Source organism: Triturus cristatus, chromosome 5_1 (genome assembly GCF_964204655.1).
Source record: "Triturus cristatus chromosome 5_1, aTriCri1.1, whole genome shotgun sequence".
Lineage (NCBI taxonomy): Eukaryota > Metazoa > Chordata > Amphibia > Caudata > Salamandridae > Triturus > Triturus cristatus.
Genome location: NC_140587.1, coordinates 910632609 through 910652708, shown reverse-complemented (window position 1 = coordinate 910652708; position 20100 = coordinate 910632609). Strand labels below are relative to the sequence as shown.

General features: G+C 42.5%; 1 protein-coding gene across 2 annotated transcripts in view; it reads right to left on the bottom strand.

Annotated features, from left to right (window-relative positions):
- ATP9B (ATPase phospholipid transporting 9B) overlaps positions 1-20100 on the bottom strand; it is a 2296170-nt gene that overhangs the window by 202552 nt on the left and 2073518 nt on the right. For both annotated transcript variants that reach the window (XM_085605931.1, XM_085605930.1), the window contains exons 18-19: positions 3516-3599; positions 1642-1812 (exon numbers count right to left, since the gene is read on the bottom strand). In XM_085605931.1, coding sequence (XP_085462057.1) covers positions 1642-1812; positions 3516-3599 — 255 coding nt within the window. The remainder of the gene's footprint in view (positions 1-1641; positions 1813-3515; positions 3600-20100) is intronic.

Genomic DNA, 20100 nt, shown 5'->3' with positions numbered 1-20100 from the left:
GTAGATATTTTATTAAATTCCACACCCCTGACAAATGACATTGATTGAATACAGATGTCACCTGCACAGGTAGTGAAAGAAGCAGGAGGAGGAAAACTTCCGTCTGCAAGTCTGGAAATAGTGACAAACATGAAGAACAAACACATTATTGACAGACGATCTTTCAAATGTACAGCAGAAAAGAACTAAAGTATGGGAGTCAGTGGGAGCATGGAAGGGTGAAGTTTAAGATGTTACCTTAAATGAAACTCTTTGCTGATATGTTCTGGTGCCTCCTCTGTGACCCAGGACATCTCATCAGTCTACAGGAAAGGATACAGTACATAGCAGTGCCAGCCCCTATGCTATGCATACACAAATATCCGCTCTTCCAACAACTATCTGCTCATCAGCCCAGCATTCAAGTTTCTGTGTAATGACAGACTGTTTGTTGTTCAGGTTCTCAGCAAAGGAACCAACTGAGCTTTCAAATAAGAACTCCCCTGTCTGTACTTCAGGAAAGGCATGAATACCTACCTCTTCATGGAACAAACCTTCCTCTCGGGCCTGACAATATCACTTTTATTTACTGGTCCTTGTCTGGAGGCACAATAGTATTGTGAAAAGGTAAGAAAGAAAGTACATAGATAATATAATCCTGAAACGCATTAGGGCTCACACATCTGCTGATCCTAAAATCAATACATCACCCTCGTTCATGCAGAGACAAGAAGGTGAGACTAAGTCAAAATACTATAAAGATGAAATGTGTAATTTCTTGCAGCCTCATGCATCAAGCCAAAATCCAGTCGGTAAAATACCGATTCGCTAATAGCTCCCGGTATTGAGTTAAAAATACCCAATCCCAATGCATCAACCCAAAAGCAAAAATCGCTATTTAAGGAATCCTTAAATAGCGATTCCTTAAATAGCGATAGCATTTGAGGAATCCCAAATTGAGATTCCTTAATTTAAGGAATCTCTATTTGGGATTCCTTAAATGCAATGCATGAAAGTTAAAAAATTAGCGAATTCGCTAATAGGGGGAGCAAATTCCCATGAAGATGAACTGCATGGTAATTTGCTAAAAGTTTGAAAAATGCACTTTTGTGCATTTTTCAAAGTTTCATGTTGCGCACACACATGCCCTTAGAGCATGTGTGTGTGCAACATATGTGCACATATCAATTTCAGGGGTGCAATAGGGTGTCATTTTGACACCCTTGCACCCTTGAAATTGCATGAGCAATTTGCGAGAACCTACTGGTACTCGCTATTTGCTCATGCAATCTCCGATTCATTCCTATGGGCCTGGAGGCCCATAGGAATGATTGGGATGGCATTCCTTAATTGCTACTCGCAATTTGCTAGTAGCAATTAAGGAAAGTTAAGGAATCGCTATTTGAATAGCGATTCCTACATGCATAGCCTTTTGCTATTCCTTATTAGCGATTCCTTATTTTTCGCTAATAAGGAATCGCAAATGGCTTTGTTGATGCATGTGCCCCTTAATGTTTTTCTTAAAAATACATTCGATGCAAGCAGGATTAACCTTTCAGTTAGTATGCCCATCATAAAATACATTTCAACTTTCCATAGATGTATAATATAGAGTCAAATCAGCCATAAAAGTAACCTATCCAAAGCAATGAGCTTCATTACCTTTATTCCAGCGTTTCTCAGCATCTCCAGAGTAGGTCTGACATCAGCCTGCAGTTGGTCTTCAACTCCAGTCAGACACAGCAATTCCATTTCCCTTTCCAGGCTCTCAACCACAGCAGCCACCTTGAGCGATCTGTCATGTATGCTTAGCTTTGCTTGGTTATATCGATTCTGTTAAAAAAAATACACATTTTAGAGAAACTGTCATTGTTTCACAGCAGGATTTACTTGTAATGTGAAATCTAAAAGCTGTTTGCGAGATACTTTGTCCATGCGTTTTTTTGGGGAAGGGTGGAAAAATGGTTTCAATCATCATTTGGTTGGCACGAGTGGCTCCTTAAATTGACAATCTTCAATTCAAAATCATTGCTCTGCTGCTCTATCCAAATATAAGTTAAACAAGCCAGAATGGGAAATAAAAATAAAAACACATAGTTTATCGGGCATGTCCCACATAGTTTTCTTGATTTTGTCTTTTTAACCATTCTCTTTACCAACTGCTATGAATAGGTGGCAAATGGGAGAGGGTGGTCATGGCGGGATGCAGGGTGGAGCCAGCCAGTCAGAAAGAGTTGCCTTCCACCATAGGTCTTTTCTTCTGGCCCGGTGCACTAGGTGCTCAGTGCTGTGGAGATGGAGGTTTATGTGATTGTGAGTGTGAAGGGATTGGTAGTCCATGGCCAGGGATTCTGAGTCTGGGGAATAGTCAGCTACCCCATTATGTTTGCAGGGGTTGGGAGAGGGCCTGTGTGCGCCACTATTCACATTCCTTGTACAACCTCCTACTAGGTCTTAGTGGGTGCAGACTCGTACATGTTCAAACCAGCTTTGGTGTTTTCAGAATGCATTTATGAGAAAAAGAATTTCAAGACAGCAACTCTGGATCACATTTTGCATAACAACTTATGGCACACGCATTGATTGCATTCCAGGTTGCAGACACTGATCCAAGAGAGGGTTTAAGGTTCATCCGTTTAGTCTAAGCAGTGAGTAAGTGTTTGTAAAATCTTTACTAGTTACGTTATGCTGGGATGAATGTCACTCCTTATCATGATAACAGACTAAAGCAAGCTCCTTTGAAGTCAGAATACAGAAGAAGATACTCAAGAGAATGCAGGTTTGACACTTTATATTGGTCTGGGTTTAAATTATCCAATGTCTTAAATAGTTCCGGTGTGAACACTACACATTCTGCATTCAGTCACATATGCCTTACTGAGAAAGGATTTCCCCCCAAAAAAGGGTATCCAAACCGCCATTAGTGAAACTGGACTATCTTAATTTGCTTTCTGAAAACCGCCCACTCATCCGTGAAGGTTTTGTGGCACTGACAGCAGAGTAATAGACTGGTGTCCAGGCCAAAGACCAAGCATAGATAGTGAACAGAGGGCAAGACAGGGCAGAACCCTGGCGAACTCTGCATCCAAGAGGACTACGGCTAGAGTCAAAGGAAGTACTGAGACACCCTAGAACTGATGGGAGAGAAAAAAGCCGATCAGACTACCTTCAGAGATTTTGCACAGCATGGATCTTAACACCCGAAACAAAACAGTGAATGATAAATTATGAGACCAACATGAACATTTCTTACAATATACTCTGTAAGTGTATTGCCAGCATTAACGCACATGCGGTAAAATACAGGTTTTCAATAATAGAAAGAAAAATGAAGGGGGGAAAACGCTTGCCACTCTCCTACTTTGCCTCCCTTCACTTTCTAAAAGGTCATACGATCTGTTGTGGCTTGTTGTTATTTCAAAATTCTCCATTCTGCTAACTTTAATGGATTTTAGTACCAAAGCTATACAAATTGAAACTAGTTAAAGAAAATGTTAATGTGCAATTCCCAATAAATAACATTAAAGATATCTTACCTCAAAATCTTGATAATGTTCCTCTGTTAATGATTTTTTAGCAACAACAAGTGTCCTCAAACCTTCTCTCGCCATGTTCCCACACTAGAAAAAGTGCAATCATAAATTAATGACAACGTTTTTTCATGCCATGCGAACAGAATATATAAAGTGAACTGTCTACAGTGGGTTTACTTTTAAACTAGTAGTGCTTAACTCCTTTCTAGTATTTTGTGAGTTCCAGTCACAAAGCCCTGAAAAAGACCACCCTTGCGCAGCACGAGTGAAGCATGGCCCCACACCCGTCTATGCCAGGCACCCACCAAGAGGTTTCTAAGTTCTGAACCCTCCACTGCCAACACCATGAAACGAAGGCTCAAGCAGATAAGGAGATACATTGGAAGGCACATCATATGGACATGTTGTAGGTGCTACCACTACAAGAGTCACTTCGGTGAGTAATCTTTACTTACTGAAAAGTTTTGGAAACCTACAGAAATGTACAGACAATATACAGACACAACAAAATGGCCAAGCCACTTAAGTTCTTGAGTAAAGTTTGAACACAGTGAAGATCCAATCAAGAGTGTGTATCTGTTCAAGGTGTTTAGAGAAATTGCTGAGTTGCTTCTGTATCAGCTGTGCAGATGGCATACACAGAACATGCAGCTTTATTGTCTAGGGCCACTTTGCTCTGACAGCATTGACACAGATACCCTCAGGGGAATGAAGACCTCTCATTGAGCAAGACAAGAAGCCATCCAACAAACAAGCATATGTAACTTTAGACCTGTTTCTCAGACGAGGTTCTGACACAGGCCAGCAGGTGTCCTTCACTAACAGGCAAAGGCATAGGAAGCTCTGATAGATCACATTGTGGATAGTTGCTCGTTCGGCCGCAGATGATGATGGTAGAAGTATATAGAGGCAAATCTCCCAATTGATTTGGATGCCTAAAGGTTCCTCATCCATGGACAATCAAGATAACATTCATGTTTCATAATCAATGGGGGAGGTGTACAGGCAATCGCTTAACACCGACATTTGCATTTAGAGATTCTGGCAGCTACTATTGCTGGCAAATAGGTCCTGTGGGACTCCATAAGTATACCTGACACAGTGGGAAATACTAGACAAAATATTATCTAATCAACAAAAAAGTCAGTTACTCTGTTCCTAAGGCTCATGTCCAAGGTTAAGAGTACCGAAACATTCTGGACAGAGAGCCATAAAACAGACTTGGGAGTACAGCAACTACAATTCCATATTAGCTCGAATATGTTCTGGTAAAGGAAAAAACCTGGATTTTGGGTCTGACTCCTGTGGAACAAAAAAAGTAAGATGCAGATACGCGATTCTCATGTAAAATCTTGACAGAGTGACACCTGCACAAAGGAGGCCAGGTGGTCAAACATCTTCTGCAATAAATACAGTTTCCTCTATAAACGAACGCTCTTAGGGGCGAAGAACAAAATGTGATGGATAGAATGCTTGAATAAACCAGAACCACTGACATTTCACCGTTCTTTTGCTTATTGTAAAATTACAGATAGTGATCAACTGTATGCAAATAAATTATGGACCCACTCCTAAATTGGCATTATATTGCGGGTCATGCCCCACCGAACAGGAACACAAGCAACCCTAGAATAGTTTCAGCCCCCTGGATTTCATTAGTGAGGTGCAGCTTGAGTACTTACAGCATACTGCTGGATGGAATGCATGTTTCAAAATACCCAGATCACTTACCATACCAAAAACGTGGCAGATGTTATCCTTGAATTACCCTTTAATAAGTGCCATTGCACACTGTAGCAGGGTTACCTGCATTTTGACCAAAAGAGGATGAGGGCTCACCAGGAAGCATGGCGAATGAATGGGAGGCGTTCAAAGTGGTAGTGTGCTATGCCTGCATTAACTAAGTTGTGGGTGCGATGCTAGGGGAAACTGGTGCATATTGGAAAAAGCATACACTCCTTAAAAGTTTGATGCATGGCAGACGAATGTCTCAGTGGGGAAAAGAGCTCCAAGAGAGACAAAGAGGCATATAATCCCACTCCTACACTGTGAAGCAGAATGAGAGGGGTGATAAAGCTGGGAAGATGCTGGCACAGCTTTTACTAGCCAACATTTCCTGATTAGAAAGACCAGGGCACAAGTCCTAAAAAAAGAAGTGGGGGGACGCTGTCACCGGAAGTGACGTCACAACAGGAATCTCATGAAAAGAAGTGGGGGGACGCTGTCACCGGAAGTGACGTCACAACAGGAATCTCATGAGTATTCATATGCCTTTAGATGACGGGGCATTTCACAGCACTGCTACCCCTGGTCTGTTCCTCGATGTCCTTTGCAACCCCCCCTCCCCCCCACTCCCCCGAGGGGGTGCCCCAGTTGCACAACGAAGTGCACAAGATACAGAAGGACACACATTCCAAGCGTTAACCGCCAACGCCTGCTCGCTCCGCCTCCCAATCACTCCAGCCTGCACACACCACCGGTGCCTCTTAAAGTCTCCAATTACAAATATTAGCATATCTTTGGTAATTTACGGGAAACTTCCCTCCCACCCGGGCTCTCTGCTCACACAATGCTGTCCAGCTTTTGGGCAGGGGGGACGGCGTCCACCCGGAAAAACCTGGTAAAATAAGTGGGGGGACGCCGTTAACCCGCGTGGTACCCCGACTCGAGCCCTGAGAAAGACAAAGAAACTGTGATCCATACTCAAAGCGGGATCAATAACATTTTCACAGAATATTACTATATTAGTGCCTTCTTTATTTCCAATAGCCAGTTCTGTCCTGTTACCAGATGAATGGAGGAAGCCTCACTGACTATGACACAAATGGAGAGACCTATCCTAATGCTAGGCACAAACAGGTTCAGATGGGCTACCAGTGGAATTTAATTTGAAACACAAAAATAAACTGGAACCCAGCAGCACTCACTTATATAACACTCCCAGGATAGAGAAAAACTCCTGAGCCCTTCCCCACCACCCCTAAAAAAGAGGCCATAGTAATGGTTCTACCCAAGCCTGGTTGGAAATCTCAAGAGAGGACCTTGTACCATGCACTGCCCATGTTAAATCAGTAATATAAGATTCTTAGACAGCTTTTATCCAACGGATTACTGACCACATAACCAACCCTTGTACATCCTGACCAGAATAACTTTCTTCCATCACACATTACCTCCCAAAACCACAGTAGATTATTTCATATGATTTGGAGAATACTTGGTGGCCCCATCTCCTCTGTGACGTCTCTGGGCATGGAGAAAGCCTTTCACACTCTGTGATGTGGAGATTTATGGTACCAACTGCCATGAACTTTGGCCCAGAGATTCTTGACTGGATATCTCTCAAGTACACCGATCCAATGGCACAAATTCATACTGGTCTGGTAATATCATCTCAATTGTGCACCGAGCAAGTACTAAGCAAGGTTACACCATCTGATCTAAAATGAAGTTTGTGTAGGACATGGAAAAGTTGGCTTGTCATTTTCAGAGAGAAAGCTTTAACAGGAATGCAATAATATATTTCCTCATAAGAAGGAGATATCTTGTTTTATCTTACATAACAGGTCTGGCCCTGACAAAAAATGTGGTAGACAATTGCGTCCTCTCTGGACTTCAGGTTAGTTGGGACGAGTCTTCCTCAGGGTAGCAACAGCCACAGACATTGAAGTTCTGCCACCTGGCCCCTTATGATGGGTTATCACCTTGGCTGAGTATTTGAGGGACAAGATTTACCACAGAGAAGCTAATTTGACCTCTGTAAATCTCTAAAATTATGGAATGCAATCAACAGAACAGTGGCCTTTTGGGAGACATTTCAATTATCCCTAATAGGATGAGTAGCTCTAGTGAAAATGGTGATGTTGTCCATCTGCTTTACCATATCTTGAACATACTGGGGATTCTCACCCACCCCTTTTAAAGAGACTTAGACAAATTGGTATTGGCTTTTATCTGGAATGATGGCAGGCACAGTGGTGCTGGATATACTCAATCTGTGGCCTCAAGATGGTGGCCTGGGCAACCCAGATTTGGAGCTATACTATTTAGTGGCACTGTAACAGTATAAAGACTGATCACTGGCAGAGGACCGCACACCTGAAAATGAATTCCTTGACAGGAATTATGGATAAAATCCTTGCTGCAGTCCTCTCTGGTGGAGCCACTCAGTTCACAAACCAGTTCTTCACTTTGGTTTGAATGCGCCCAGCGGTGACGCCAAGCAGGCATGTCTATGGGGTCAACTGTAAATCTATTTGTACGCCCCCCACCAACAGCTTTGTCACCCTAGACATAAACGCACTCGTTTGGTGGCCAAACACTTTGCATTTAATAGAGAGTCTAGCCTAATAACGCCCTGGTCCTTAACTTTCTTTCCCTTCCCGCACCCAGTTTTCTTCTCCCTCCAGCATAGGGGCATGCCACATCGTTATTACGGTAACTACACAGCCGTACCACACTCCTTGCTTTATTTCAAAATCAGCCTACCTACTTATCAGATGGTCGGCTGTATTGCAAACCCCTATTGCCATACTGACAACCAATAAGAATGCATGCATTGCCCGTGCTGCTCTTTTCCGTGCTATAGTTTAATAAAGACCTTAATAAAAAAGAACTTGGTTAAAAAAAAGAGAAAACATACTGTAAATCAGTTTGTATTCCTACTAGGTATTGATCTATGACCTGTGTACAATAGCCTTGCAATCTCAGGCAGTCGCATGTCATATGGAGATATGTTGCATCCACTTGTTTACATTTAGGGCACTCCCTTGATTTAGTGGGATCTATTTTGTGTGACATGGCAGGTGTGACATACGTCCTGTGAAGGAAGTTAAAGTGGATTAGGTGGAACCTGGCATTACTAGTGGCGGTGCGTGTGAACATCTGGGCTTCGTCCCATTGTTTGTCTGTAAAATCTATTCCGCACTACGCCTGCCATTTTGCCCTTCCTTTCAAGGTGGGTGTGTTAACGTTTGCTCTCACCTCCGTGTGAATTTGTGTTGCATCCATGTATTTTTACCATGTCCCGATGATTAATACCAAATTAGAGGATTTCAAAGTCAGGTGAAAACAGGAGAAAACACGGTGTAAAAGACTGCTAAGAAAAATATTTTTCGACTGCAAGAGTGAAATAAATTTTAATTTCTTTCTCAAGACTGACTATATTTTAGTGTTTGTTATGCAAACCAACTCTTGATTGGATTTCAAGAAACTTTATGCTGGGTTGTCCAAACAATTGACCCAGCAGCATCAAATGGCCCTAAATAACAGCAGTGAGTACGTTGGGGGAATAAGTCATTCAGAGCGCATCATGTGTCGTCATCCATTGGACCTTGATAGTTTTTACTGTCAATCTCAAGATTACATTCAATTATCCCCTGACAGGGAGGACTCCTCAATAAAATAATATAAAGATATGCTCCCTAACAGCTCCTACTGTCCAAAAAAGTCTGAATCTCATGGTAGCGACCCTGTTCAAAAAGACTAAAAAATGAGAAGACTGTTTGCGAGCAGCCGCACCCCGTGATAGCGAACTCCAGACCTCTAACTGTCATCCTTCTCGATTGAGCAGAAATCCACAGGAGGAAATGCGCATTGACTCATTGAAAATGTGTTCCTTATATCTCCATCCATTTGCCAATCTGTCCCCATGCCGCAAATTTATGGCTGAGGGAAAATCTTTTCCATCACATTTAGAAGCCTCAACCCTTTTTGAGACTAGATCTACTCGTGCGAATGGACTCAAGATACAACACTGGGAAGGGATGTGAATACCCACAGAGTAGCAACTGTGTGTCTGCTCACTTCCTTGCTCATAGCAATCCTGTAACCTACTTTAAACGCAGATTGCCAGGGGTGGTAAATCCCACACGCAGGTGTAAATGTCCACAGATTCTGACTCTGCCAATCAGGATCTGCCACCCATGCCTGCAGGTGGCGTTTTTTGCCCACCTCAGTTTAACTTGCACGCTGTAAAAATGTTGTGAACTTGGCCCTAACGTGGCAACATGAATTCAGTAACAGCTGATGTTCTTCCGGTTGAGGCATGTTCTGCCCTTTTGTGACCTGTTGGGGAGGGTTGAAATCGACGAGAGACGGCATGTTCCATGACACTGTGCTACATAAACCACTTTCATAATTTTGTTTTCCCTAAACAATTATGAAGTGGAGGGAAGCAGGGACTGAGAAAATAAATCGGCGGTAAGGGTAATGCCCTTAAATGTTATTACCGAGGTTAAGAGTATTCGCATAAAGCAGCAACCTCTGAAAATGAAGATTACAGAGATTTAAAATCGGCGATTAACAATTAAAAACATTGGGGACAACGTCTGCATAACGTTATGTGGACAAAACACATTATTTCGGAAAGACACTGAGGCCTTTTATATTTGATACATCGCTATCCTAATTTTATAAAGCCAGATTTGTGAAATGTATTTTCAAATAATCTGGCAGAGAAGACAAGGCAAAATGCATCACGCGCAATGCGAGAAAATGACTGCAAAATGTGCGATGAAAAATCCATGCAAATAAAATAAACACTATTCTTAACAATGAAGCAAACAAACAGCCTTTCAAAATGAAGAAAAAAAAACGCCCCGATGCTATTTTCCTGATGCAAGACACTTATTGATTTGACCTCATAACGTCAATAAATTAAACCCGCATTTTATAATTAATTATACATCATTATCACCAAAAGTAATTTTTATGACATTGTTAGGTCTTCGGGGAGTTTAATTTATTCATGCTCTTGATTAAATCAACCTGCCCTGAAGCAGATATTGATTCATATTGCCAATACCATTATGAACATATGTGGTTTGATCACTTTATTGCCCAACTGTCTGCATGCAGTGTTTCATTAAGATGATTACCGATGTCTAACCTTCAGCACTGTGCATAATATTTAAACACATCTATCAGAAAACTAGTCTCTGCAGATGGTACAGATAAGCAAAGAACTTCAGTTTATTGCAAACATACTTCGCAAGATTAAATGAACATAAGTATATCTAGAGGTACTAGGCACGTTTCCCCCTCTGCATAATGAACTCATTTCAAAGATAGTCAAGAAAGCATCATTGGTATGTGCTCGTGGGAAAAGATCCATTTTAATTTAATGCAAGTAATGTATTTTGAAATTCAAAATGTCTCGCCATTTTATTACATAAAGACATATAAAAATATATTTTGATTTTTGACAAATAAATACATTGGAGACACTTAGCTTCTTCTCCCTAAACCAGAATGTTGTAAGCTGGTTCTCACTATCATTAAGGAGAACAGCGAGGCTTGGCAATTAGGAACAGTTTAAGTTTAATTAAACAATAACAGCCAAGAATAGCAGCCACATCTCTTGCAGTTGGTGCCGGAATTCAACTTGATTATGTACATGGCATGCTGTATACTGTACAGAAGGGTGCAATAAAAAGAAGCTCCTCCCACTTTGGGCAGGAAATACTGGTACAGTAGTTAATAAATAAAATAACGTGTCAGGTGCTTGATCCCAACCTGATAGAAGGGGCCCTAAATGCCACTGGAGGTCACATTCTAAGGGGTCCAGGTGGCCGGGTGTGTTGTGTGTGTAATCTAGGGTGCCACTTACTACTAGGCATTGCTTGGGCGTTTATCTGATTAATGTAACTGTCCGGTTGCTCTGGTATTGCGTCTTTGGGCCTTTTTTTGCTTTACATTCGTAATAAACCTGGGTAGAGACTGATGAATGGACAGAAGCATGAGGGATATGAGAGCGAGAAAATGGGAGGGGTAGAGCTCAGAGATCCAAGATTCAGTAACACAGACAGCAAGTCACAAAGAGGAAAAAAACTGTTGCATGTGCACAAGGGAGAGCACGTATGTTCAATGCAGAAGACACTTTTTTAAAAGGGCGATGTGCACACCACAGAAGGTGTGCACAAGCACAGGGAGTCCTCATAATTACAGGACGTGTGAAGCAACCCTCAAGGAATCACGTGCACACAAGAGAAAGCGCATCTTGGGAAATACTGGGTGGGCGCCTGTGATGAAATCTAAATTAGGAATGAAGTCAATACGCACACAAGAGCAGAGAGTGTGCGTTGGAACTAAAATCACATATGGAGCGACCTACATAGAATAGCATGCACACAAGAAAACGTTTGTTTTAAGAGTGTCACGAACAGTGTAAAAACAATCAAATTATGAGCATTTAGTCAATATGCACAAGAGAGCAGACAGAATGCATCTGGACCAGAATTTACATATGAAGTACCGCAAAAGACTATCGTGCACAGAACAGAACGTGCTTTTTGAGAGCAGGGTAAACAGTGAGACAACAATTAAACTATGAGCAAGTAGCCATCATCATCAAAAACTGTTCCACACAGCAAGTCAAGACTGGAGTACTAATTGTAAGAGCACGGTTCAGGTTGTCTTGCTGTATTTTGTGATAGGCATGATAGGAGATCTGAGTGTTATGCTTTAGGGGTGGCCTATTGCTAGTCTGTGGCCAAGCGAGTGGAATAAGGTAGTGGTCCGACCATGGAAGAGCAGTGGGTTGAGACACCACCAGGTTCACGTTGGAAAAGACCTGGTCAAGGGTATGGCCAGCTTGGTGGGTGGGGCCAGAGACCTGTTGTTTCATGGAAAGAGAACTCATGATTTCTAAAAGTTCAGTGGCCTTGTGCCCAGAGGTATTGTCCAAGTGGACATTAAAAACACCTAGCACTAGGAAATGGGCATACCTCATCGCCCATGGGGCTAATTCACTCTCCAATGAGCGCAAGCAGGGGCTGGCTGGACAGTAGAGAAAGACCTCCGCAAGATACTGGTTGGAGGTAAGGGACAGACAGAAGCCAAGTGCCTCTGCCATCTCTAGGCCCTCAAGAGCAAAGGAAGAGCATTTGTGTTCCTTCTTATACACTAATGCCGCCTCTACCTATTTCGCAGTCTTTCCTCAGAATTCTGTAATTAGGAGGAATAGCACTAGCCAGGGTGGGGTTGGCTGATGCTGATAGCCAGGTTTCCGTGAGAAAGAGGAAATCCAGTTCCTTGTCGTTTAATAAGTCGAAACCTTACGGTCATGTTTCTGGAGGGATCTCGCGTTGATCAAGGCAGCCCAGAACTGTTTTTGAGGTTTTTCTGCCTTATCTAGAATGTGTGGGGCCCTGATGGAACTAAGCCTAGTGGAGGTCCAAGCGCAGCTAGCATCTTCAGGATCATATCCTCAATCATAGGCTTCAACTTGCTAGAAATGTGAAATAACAGTTGAACCCATTTCTCTGTCCATATGCACTAATGGCTATTTTAGATATATATTACAATTTCTGTTCAGTGTCCAATATGCAGGGCAAAAGAGCCAGTATTCAAGTTGTGTATTACAGCTTTATCACTATGTTTTATATACCTGGAGATTACCAAGATATTCTTTACTGATGGATATGAGGCAAACATCAGGAAACAGGACAAGTCTAAAAACCTTTAGTGCAGTAATATTACATTAATTATCTCAGCAGGGATAAAATGGTTTTCCAACATGAATATCACACAAACCCCGCAATGATTCAGTGAGTGACACATTTCAGCTTCCAGACCAAGGACCGTACTCCACTGTGGCTACTGGTGCAGGGCCTCAAAGTAAAGAAGAGGGATAATGTACCAGTGCCATGCTCCTACATCTGTAGCACAGTACTCCGGAGGCAGCTGCATCCAGCAGGCCGAAATTAAACAGAAGCCCAGAGCTGCCCACAGTGTCATGAGATGAGATTGGATGGGTGACTCCTGATTTTGTGGATTGCAAGGGTCCACTCCGGATCTGACAGACCTGAGAAGGAACCAGTCTGAGAACAGAGGGAACCCTGCTCATCATGTTCAGTCTCTGACAGAAAGTGAACATTGGATCGTGAATACCTAGAGTATTCACAGGAATGAGGTCAGGCACAAGCAAGGAATGATTGAGCATGATTATTCCCTAGCCACAGAAAGCTGCTGCGACCACGGATCCAAGAGCTCACCTCGGGTCGAATCATTTTCACTTGTATATAAATAACATAGCAGCAAAAGTGTGAGTCATAGCGTTACACCTGTACCACGCACTAGCCCAATTTTAACAATTATTTTGACTTGCATTCTTGCACATATTATCCAGGACACCCACTACCTGGTTGCTGTTCTTGTGGCCATCTCTGTTCTTTAGGGTGGTGGAAGTTATCAATCAAAACCACCTTACTTTTCATGCGCTGTATCATATTCCTTTGCAATTATATGTTAATTGTCTCAAGCTCATGGAAAGAATGCTAGAAGTTAGCATTGTGAACCTATTTTGATGCACAGCAAATTATTCTTATTGTATTTTGTTAAGAGCTGTAAGTACAACCTCTGTGCTGACACAATGCATAGACCTGCTAATGCGGGCTCTTTTTTGACAAGCATTTGTCACCAGGTTTTGTAAGGAGCTTTATTCTGGTATTTGACCAAACTGCTGGAAAGGTAATAACCTAAAGATATGCAAAGTAAAAATCCTTCCAAAAAAACCTTTGGGAAACTGAGAATACATCAAACAGGCGGGGGTGAAACAGTAAAGTTACATCAATTTCCTTATTTTGATATGTAAGGTTAGAAATGTTGGTGTTAACATCAATCAGTTTATAAAAAGGTCCTACTTTTAGTAGTCCAGCACACCGCAGAGCAACTGTTGCCTATGCTAACCGAATTCAAAGTAAAACACTTGTTACAGTTTCAGAGACACCATTTATCAGATTAACATAACACCAGTGCTTTAAATGGGAACAAATAAGTGCAGGTACTCATTAAAATGAGCGAACGGTGTAGTGGCGGGGCTAAGGACAAGACATAATGATACTTAACAACGTCCATAGTAGTTGCAGCACACACCAAAACACATGATAAATGTGTTTATATAAACAAAGCAGGTTAACTCATTACACAAAATGAAAGAGAAATGCCATCATATGTTAACATTTCCTTTTTTTGCAATAGTTGCACCTTCTTAATGCCATACTGTTAATTGATGTTGTTTGGCACAAACTATATATTTTTGAGCACGTGAGTAGGAAGAAACTGAAAATACCCCACTGCGAACCAAAGCTCTTATGGCACCAAGCAAATGAAGCAAATCATCATGACCCTCCCCAGAAGATATCTCTTGTCTCTTCCATCGATCTATCCATCCTTCCATCCTACCATTTACCTGCTGATGTCCACCATTTACCCTTTACGTTCTGTCGTCTATTCAGTTTTTCATCCATCATTCAGTTTTTCACCATTCCGTCTGTCCACCCTTCATATCCAAACCTATCCATCCATCCATCCATCTTTGAACCTATCCATTCATCCTTTCACTCATCCATCTCTTTATCCACCCTTTCACTCATCCATCAATCCTTTGGCTCCTTTATTCCATCCACCCTTTCATTCCATCCACCCTTTGACTCAATCCCTCCTTTCACTCATCCATCCTCCCTCCCTTTCATTCATCCATCCAATCTTTCACTTATCTACCCATCATCCGCCCTTTTATCCAATCGTCCACCCTTTTTCACCCATACATTCATTCACTCATCCATCCAGTCACTCATCCATCCATCTATACATCCACCCTTTCTCACTCATCCATCCACTAACTCACCCACCAGTCCTCTCTACTACGTTATTCATGAACCTTTGTCGCCGCAGACATGTACATACAAAGTGCCACCCATTTTCTTTAAAATACCTCCTGAGAGTGTCTTGATTCTCTCTCTCTTGCTTGCTTTTTTCTTACAAAAAACAGGCATACAAATGCAGGCAAACACACAAACATAAGCAGACACACAAAAGACTTTGGTATGTTAAAAACCATGTTATACTCTTTACCATGGCTTTTTTAATTGCCACTGCCAGGGGACTGCCATGATTCCTGTGTTTGTGCAAACGCAGAGGGTAGTGTAGTGGTTGACAGCACAGGGCCTGAATGGACCCCACAGCTGCCAGGTTTCAGATTGCCATGTGTGACATTTTCATGTTTTCATTGTAATTATGAGTGACATTTCAACGACTATGAGTGACACTTTCCTGCGAGCAAAATTAAGCAATGAAGACGAGGGAATCATATACATATCAGAAATGACACTCATTTGAGTATGGCTGCTAATGTTTCGCATTGCTAATGTGTGACATTTTCATAGATTCAGTGGATTTACGAGAGTCAGGCAACAACTAGATGTGTAACACTTAAGAGTGACACTTTCTTGCGACCAAAATCATGGAATGAAGTCAATGGAAATAGACAAATATCAGAAATCACACTCATTTGGGCAACAAGGAAGTTAAACTCTGCAGCAGGTGCTTTTGAAGCTAATATTTAATTTTTTTTTTTTAAATCAGCACCCTCCACCCCAACCTCAGCTTCAGGTGCAGCCAAACCCCATGTAAGAAAGGTATCTATCTCTGTGACAAAAGCAGCCACCCACTGAGCTATCCGCATACAATACAGTACAACACAATATGCTTTTTTGAAGGAGGCACATTAACCCTCTACGCTACTTAATGGTCAGAGTGAAAACTGCCAGTACAGAAACTTCTGACCTCTCTACAGCGGGAACAATAATCACATGACTTGTCTTTGACTTAGCAAGTCTAACTGTGCTGCGAAAATAAAGGGTGCTGCTTCGTAGTGCACTGTCGAGCAGGGATGTTAAACACTTTGCGCTACTAATAAATCAGCAGAACTGCTAGTTTAGACAGAACATAGCGCATTTTCAGCACAGACAGACCACTCTAGTTTGCCCATTTGCAAGGCTCTCTGCCGTGCTGGAGCCCCCTAATCATTTCTGTAACACACATTTTAAATGTCAGCAGCAGGAAATTATTAAATTAATATCTGACTTAGCTGAATCTCTTTACAGCTGTCAGAACGGTCCACCGAGGGGCTGCTGGCTGGCACCACGGGGCTCTCTAGCCTGTCTCTTCTTCAGAGTCAGACAGCGAGCCCTGCTGCAGTGTCTCATCAAGAAAGCCTATGTACAGACAGGGTCATTGAGGCTTTTGGCGTTAGGAAGGTAGATGCCAGTGCAGAAAGCAGTTAGATTAGCGCTCCAGGGGCCTCTTCGATCGCATTGTCTGGGCATTAACCCTCTGATCGAGAGAAAGTACGGGAAGTGTGAGAAACCGCCGCCCTTGCCACTGATAACATTTCTATGATTAAAGTATTACCCTGCACTGACTTTTCCCTACCCGAAGTGCTGCGCTTTGAAAATCACACGCGCACACTAGCAGGTAAAATTAATTTCGACCCTGCTCTGTCAATCACAGGGTGACAGTGAGCACCGCATTTATTCAAATGAGCCCGGCTGAATAGCTCAGCTGGGGCTCAGGTCGGGGCTACAGAGGCGGCGCCTTGGCTGCCAGACAGTTCCACTCCTGCTCATTCGCACTCTCAGCCAGTGAGCCTACCTCTCATGAGTACCGGTACTCTCCTGGGCAGTAGAGAAGTGCTGGTACTCAGAGTGACAAATCTAAGAAGTGCCGGTACTCATTTAAAGCACTGCATAACACAGCTGCCCTCTGCCCACCCCTAGCCTCCAACACCTGGAAGACTGCACCAGTAAACTAGAAAGGCCCCGATATGTAATGCCTAAGAAAAAAATCAGTTACACACACTCATAAACAAAGGCTCAGCAGAGGCCCGGAAATCGGCCCATGGATGTGATCCCAGAGCAATCGGCCACTTGCATTTTAAAATGTTGGAACTGTGTATTTTGTAATTGTCGCATTTGAAGTATCTATTTTATTGTATGTTTCATGGATATGTATTCCGAAACAAACAGTTTTTGATGATGATGGCTACTTGCTCATAGTTTAATTGTTGTCTCACTGTTTACCCTGCTCTCAAAAAGCACGTTCTGTTCTGTGCACGATAGTCTTTTGCGGTACTTCATATGTAAATTCTGGTCCAGATGCACTCTGTCTGCTCTCTTGTGCATATTGACTAAATGCTCATAATTTGATTGTTTTTACACTGTTTTAGTGTGTGCTGCAACTCCTATGGACGTTGTTAAGTATCATTATGTCTTGTCCTTAGCCCCGCCACTACACCGTTCGCTCATTTTAATGAGTACCTGCACTTATTTGTTCCCATTTAAAGCACTGGTGTTATGTTAATCTGATAAATGGTGTCTCTGAAACTGTAACAAGTGTTTTACTTTGAATTCGGTTAGCATAGGCAACAGTTGCTCTGCGGTGTGCTGGACTACTAAAAGTAGGACCTTTTTATAAACTGATTGATGTTAACACCAACATTTCTAACCTTACATATCAAAATAAGGAAATTGATGTAACTTTACTGTTTCACCCCCGCCTGTTTGATGTATTCTCAGTTTCCCAAAGGTTTTTTTGGAAGGATTTTTACTTTGCATATCTTTAGGTTATTACCTTTCCAGCAGTTTGGTCAAATACCAGAATAAAGCTCCTTACAAAACCTGGTGACAAATGCTTGTCAAAAAAGAGCCCGCATTAGCAGGTCTATGCATTGTGTCAGCACAGAGGTTGTACTTACAGCTCTTAACAAAATACAATAAGAATAATTTGCTGTGCATCAAAATAGGTTCACAATGCTAACTTCTAGCATTCTTTCCATGAGCTTGAGACAATTAACATATAATTGCAAAGGAATATGATACAGCGCATGAAAAGTAAGGTGGTTTTGATTGATAACTTCCACCACCCTAAAGAACAGAGATGGCCACAAGAACAGCAACCAGGTAGTGGGTGTCCTGGATAATATGTGCAAGAATGCAAGTCAAAATAATTGTTAAAATTGGGCTAGTGCGTGGTACAGGTGTAACGCTATGACTCACACTTTTGCTGCTATGTTATTTATATACAAGTGAAAATGATTCGACCCGAGGTGAGCTCTTGGATCCGTGGTCGCAGCAGCTTTCTGTGGCTAGGGAATAATCATGCTCAATCATTCCTTGCTTGTGCCTGACCTCATTCCTGTGAATACTCTAGGTATTCACGATCCAATGTTCACTTTCTGTCAGAGACTGAACATGATGAGCAGGGTTCCCTCTGTTCTCAGACTGGTTCCTTCTCAGGTCTGTCAGATCCGGAGTGGACCCTTGCAATCCACAAAATCAGGAGTCACCCATCCAATCTCATCTCATGACACTGTGGGCAGCTCTGGGCTTCTGTTTAATTTCGGCCTGCTGGATGCAGCTGCCTCCGGAGTACTGTGCTACAGATGTAGGAGCATGGCACTGGTACATTATCCCTCTTCTTTACTTTGAGGCCCTGCACCAGTAGCCACAGTGGAGTACGGTCCTTGGTCTGGAAGCTGAAATGTGTCACTCACTGAATCATTGCGGGGTTTGTGTGATATTCATGTTGGAAAACCATTTTATCCCTGCTGAGATAATTAATGTAATATTACTGCACTAAAGGTTTTTAGACTTGTCCTGTTTCCTGATGTTTGCCTCATATCCATCAGTAAAGAATATCTTGGTAATCTCCAGGTATATAAAACATACTGATAAAGCTGTAATACACAACTTGAATACTGGCTCTTTTGCCCTGCATATTGGACACTGAACAGAAATTGTAATATATATCTAAAATAGCCATTAGTGCATATGGACAGAGAAATGGGTTCAACTGTTATTTCACATTTCTAGCAAGTTGAAGCCTATGATTGAGGATATGATCCTGAAGATGCTAGCTGCGCTTGGATCTCCACTAGGCTTAGTTCCATCAGGGCCCCACACATTCTAGATAAGGCAGAAAAACCTCAAAAACAGTTCTGGGCTGCCTTGATCAACGCGAGATCCCTCCAGAAACATCACCGTAAGGTTTCGACTTATTAAACAACAAGGAACTGGATTTCCTCTTTCTCACGGAAACCTGGCTATCAGCATCAGCCAACCCCACCCTGGCTAGTGCTATTCCTCCTAATTACAGAATTCTGAGGAAAGACTGCGAAATAGGTAGAGGCGGCATTAGTGTATAAGAAGGAACACAAATGCTCTTCCTTTGCTCTTGAGGGCCTAGAGATGGCAGAGGCACTTGGCTTCTGTCTGTCCCTTACCTCCAACCAGTATCTTGCGGAGGTCTTTCTCTACTGTCCAGCCAGCCCCTGCTTGCGCTCATTGGAGAGTGAATTAGCCCCATGGGCGATGAGGTATGCCCATTTCCTAGTGCTAGGTGTTTTTAATGTCCACTTGGACAATACCTCTGGGCACAAGGCCACTGAACTTTTAGAAATCATGAGTTCTCTTTCCATGAAACAACAGGTCTCTGGCCCCACCCACCAAGCTGGCCATACCCTTGACCAGGTCTTTTCCAACGTGAACCTGGTGGTGTCTCAACCCACTGCTCTTCCATGGTCGGACCACTACCTTATTCCACTCGCTTGGCCACAGACTAGCAATAGGCCACCCCTAAAGCATAACACTCAGATCTCCTATCATGCCTATCACAAAATACAGCAAGACAACCTGAACCGTGCTCTTACAATTAGTACTCCAGTCTTGACTCGCTGTGTGGAAGAGGACAGCACACACCTGGAAAGCTGGATACGGGGGACCGTTAATGCATTAGCCCCTATTATAAA